The 3,830-nt window shown below is 45.1% G+C and overlaps 1 protein-coding gene across 3 annotated transcripts in view; it reads right to left on the bottom strand.

Moving 5' to 3' along the window:
- The window catches only part of LOC135818612 (uncharacterized), a 27,274-nt gene extending 23,659 nt beyond the window's left edge, over nucleotides 1–3,615 (bottom strand). For all 3 annotated transcript variants that reach the window (XM_065331998.1, XM_065332000.1, XM_065331997.1), the window contains exon 1: nucleotides 3,306–3,615. In XM_065331998.1, coding sequence (XP_065188070.1) covers nucleotides 3,306–3,320 — 15 coding nt within the window. In that variant the 5' untranslated portion in view covers nucleotides 3,321–3,615. The remainder of the gene's footprint in view (nucleotides 1–3,305) is intronic.
- Nucleotides 3,616–3,830: the final 215 nt, after the last annotated feature.

The following is a 3,830-nucleotide window of genomic DNA, read 5'->3' as shown; positions in this document are numbered from 1 at the left end:
GATCAATGACACAAATTCCACTAACAAGGCTAAGAGAAATATAATTATATTTTAAATTACAAGTCATACAGTACCGTATTTTCCGGAGTATAAGCTGCACCAACTCCCCCCCCCCCCCCCACATTTTTTGCCATGAAATACAGACATCGATTTGATGATCACTGTTATTTTGATCATTGGAATATACTGTAAATATACAAATTTTCGGCAGCTATTTAATTTCGGCTATATTCGGCACCGACCCAAAACGCCTAAATTAAAACGCCGATGAAATTTTTCACAGCATTTGTCGCAATACCATGCCCTCTACCCCACGCCGAAAATAAATCGCCGCCGAAATGTCAAAAATCGTGAAGTGCCGAAATTTTGCAGCGCCGAAATTTTGTATATTTACAGTAAGCCATTCTTTTGGGTGAATTTTGAGTGTTCAAAGTGCGGCGTTGTCTCCAGAAAATACGGTGCGTAATTCCAATACCATCGACATGACGGAAACCTCGTGCCCATGCACGGTCACTTTGTCTAGCCAACTCAACCACACACGAGAGTGTGTGCATGACTATAATTATGTAGGACTCAGTATAGAGTCCATGCACTATATGATGTCCAGCACCCTATATAGAGTCCATTGGTCCAAAATCCACTATACAGAGTCCAGGAGTCCACTCAGTTTTGATCAGCTTCATCCTGCCGCGCAATCCCCTATAAAGAGTACACTTTTTCTACAAGTCCCCTATTCACAGTCCAGGAGTCCAGTTTATCCAGTCACGCCGTCCTGTGTGAAGTTGTGCCCGAAAGAGAACAAACACATTTTCAGTTTTGCTTGCCTCGTGGCAGCGCATTCCTTTCTTCACTTCAGCCATGGCTGCCAGTTCTGCTGTGCAGTTGCTGACAGTAATCTGTCTCGAGGTAACCAAGGAGGATAAGGAGACGTTCAAAATCAAATCTGGAAAGCGTCTTGTGGTTCTCTGAAGACGTGTCATCAGTGCGCGGGATAAAAGCAGAAATTGCAGAACGAGAAAAGTTCAGCACAGTTCAAATCTGACGAGTCAGGTACACTGACACTCTCTTTCGTTCGACGCCACAAGGATCCCCTGTTTGGCTGGCCATTGCTGCCAGTAAGACGTTTGAACGGTTTCATCAGAGCGAGGGATGAAAGCAGAAAGCGGAGAAAGAGAAAGGTTCAGCACAGTTCCAATCTGACGTGTCAGATACACTGACACTCTCTTTCGTTCGACGCCACAAGGATACCCCTGTTTGACTGGACAAGAGCTGCCTGTACCACCGTCTCAAAAGGCTGTCCAACTACATGGCAGGACGATGACTGAGGTAAGGAAGCTTTTACTCGTTTCGATTGGTCTGCTGTTCTGTCGTTATGCTTGAATTTGTTTCCATTTTCAAGGAGCGCATCGTGTTTGTTTGATGTTGCTTGAATGAATGCCCTAAAAGTAATCAACCACTTCGTAATAGTCCTCAAGGACTGCAAGGACTTTGCATCAATCGTATACGATCGTCTAGCTATCATCAATTATTATAATTATTTCATGAGAAATGTATTTTTATCCCTGTGAAAATTATGTGAAACTCCACGACACTCTTCCTCTACAAATTATAGTATGATGTCAAATACAATGGGATCCACAAACGCAGTGCCAGTGTACTAGTAGTGGTAGGAGGATTGCTTGTATGCCAATGACAAGAAAAAGCAAGCTAATACTCGTATTCCCTGAAGTAACCGTTTTGATGTCACGAACATGACATTGTGTCAGTGAAACTGCCTCGTGACAACAAATCATTGCATTTCTATCTTGGGGAAGACTGACTAACGGCAACGCTGTACAGATTGTTCAAATCATCTCATTTCAATTTAGTTGCAGTGAAACACTGTGTACACTACATGTATGTTGGTGTGTCTGTGCGTCTTGAGTGTGCACAAACGATCTTATTCCTCGTATTACTAATAGATTATTGTCCCCACCGTCACCTGTTCACAGGTCTTTGAGTGGATTGATTTTCATTGAGCATCACATTCGTTGAGAACTTGGTAGTTGTGTGCTCCCATGCATCATTACGTTAATAAGCGTATCCTTGTGCTATTTATTTGTCGCAGGTGTGCTGATCTTCAGAAGCTTGCGGAACTGAGTGCTGCTGAACATTTGCATGGCCATGAGCAATGGTGAAGCTTGCTATTGCACTCTCAGCATGTGCTAGTATTATGCTGACCACTGCACTATGTTACTCTCTTACACTACTACGTGTATGTAAACGTGCGTGTACCCGTCCCCGTATGCATTCGTTTCGTATAATTATTTGTTATCCCTCTTGACTTTACGTGTAAATGGGTGGACGTTTGCATGGCTGTTGGAGTTGCGTGTGTATTGTGTCTCTACTCTTTTCTTGGTGTTTTCTTGGCGTTCTATACGTTTGTGTGTGTGTGTGTGTGTGTGCGCGCGCGCGCGCGCAATAGTTTGAAAACAAATAATTAATCCTGGGCTCTCCATTATTCTCTTTCGATTCTTGTTTTTTTTTCTAGGTATTTTCTTGGTGTTGTGTGGGTGTGTGTGTGCGTGCACAATAATTTGGCAACACTGCATGATTGAGATATTGTAATTTGCAGCGTCTGCGAAGAGACCACTTGATCTGAGGATGGTGTTTGTAGGGTTTTTCATGTAGTGAAGTGGCTGCAGTGGCGCCTCAATACATAATTTTTATCTTGAGAAGTGAATGATGTAAAGGATTAAAGGGAGAGGCCGTTTTCTGGTTAATATTCACTGCTTACAGCAGATCCTATGTCTAATTTCGAACTCGATAGGGGATGCCTAATTGGCTGGACTTTATACAGGGAGTGTTGTCCACATAAAGACTCTTTATAGTTGATTTCAAAATTTGGACTCCGTACAGTTGATTTTGGACCAATGGACTCTATATAGGGGTGAAGCCAATTGGCTGGACTCTATACAGGGAGTGATGTCCATCTAAACTGAGCTCACAGTTGATTCCAAGTTTGGACTCTGTACAGTGGATTTTAGACCAATGGACTCTATATAGGGGTTGGACATCATATAGGGGCTGGACGCTCTACTGAGTCCAACATATACACACACACATACTTGAACATTGAACTTGCCCATTGCCAGAGGCAATGATAGAGAAAGGACTAATATGGCAGCAACCGGCAGAAAGGTTCGTGGCACACAATAAACACACACACACACACACATACTGTGCAAACACACACACACACACACACACATACTGTACACACACACACACACATGCACGCGCACACATGCTGTACACACACACACCTTGACCTTGCCCATTGCTTAGCAATGGTAGCGCATAGTTATTTCTCCAGTCCACAACAGAACGACTGATGGCGTTTCAGGTCGCCGCTTCGACGGAACATGCGGCCGCAGGCGCAACCGTAGCCAGCAGCAGAGGGTGCCTTGGGTGGTCGACGGGCAATGGTACGCCACTCCGGACTGTTCTGGGCTGCACCGTACCATCCACATGTTGGTACCGGTGGCTCAACCGACGAAACGTCATCCATAATGACGTCCCTCCACCTCTTGCCTGGACCATGCGCGGGACGCGGGGCAGCCTGTTCACCGAAGAGAACACACTTGGGCAACCGGTCATCTTCCATCCGTGTCACGTGTCCAAGCCAGCGCAAACGCCGCTCCCGTACGATGTGACCAATATCCATAGGCACTCCAAGGGTCTTTGGAAGGGCTATGGACGCAAGCACACCCACACACACACATACACAAACACACACACACACACACACTTGTACTTGTTGCTCACTGCCAAAACTGGGTCACGTGGGT

Source organism: Sycon ciliatum, chromosome 5 (assembly GCF_964019385.1).
Source record: "Sycon ciliatum chromosome 5, ocSycCili1.1, whole genome shotgun sequence".
NCBI classification, from domain to species: domain Eukaryota; kingdom Metazoa; phylum Porifera; class Calcarea; order Leucosolenida; family Sycettidae; genus Sycon; species Sycon ciliatum.
The sequence above is the reverse complement of the archived record's forward strand: the minus strand, read 5'-3'. Positions and strand labels throughout refer to the sequence as shown.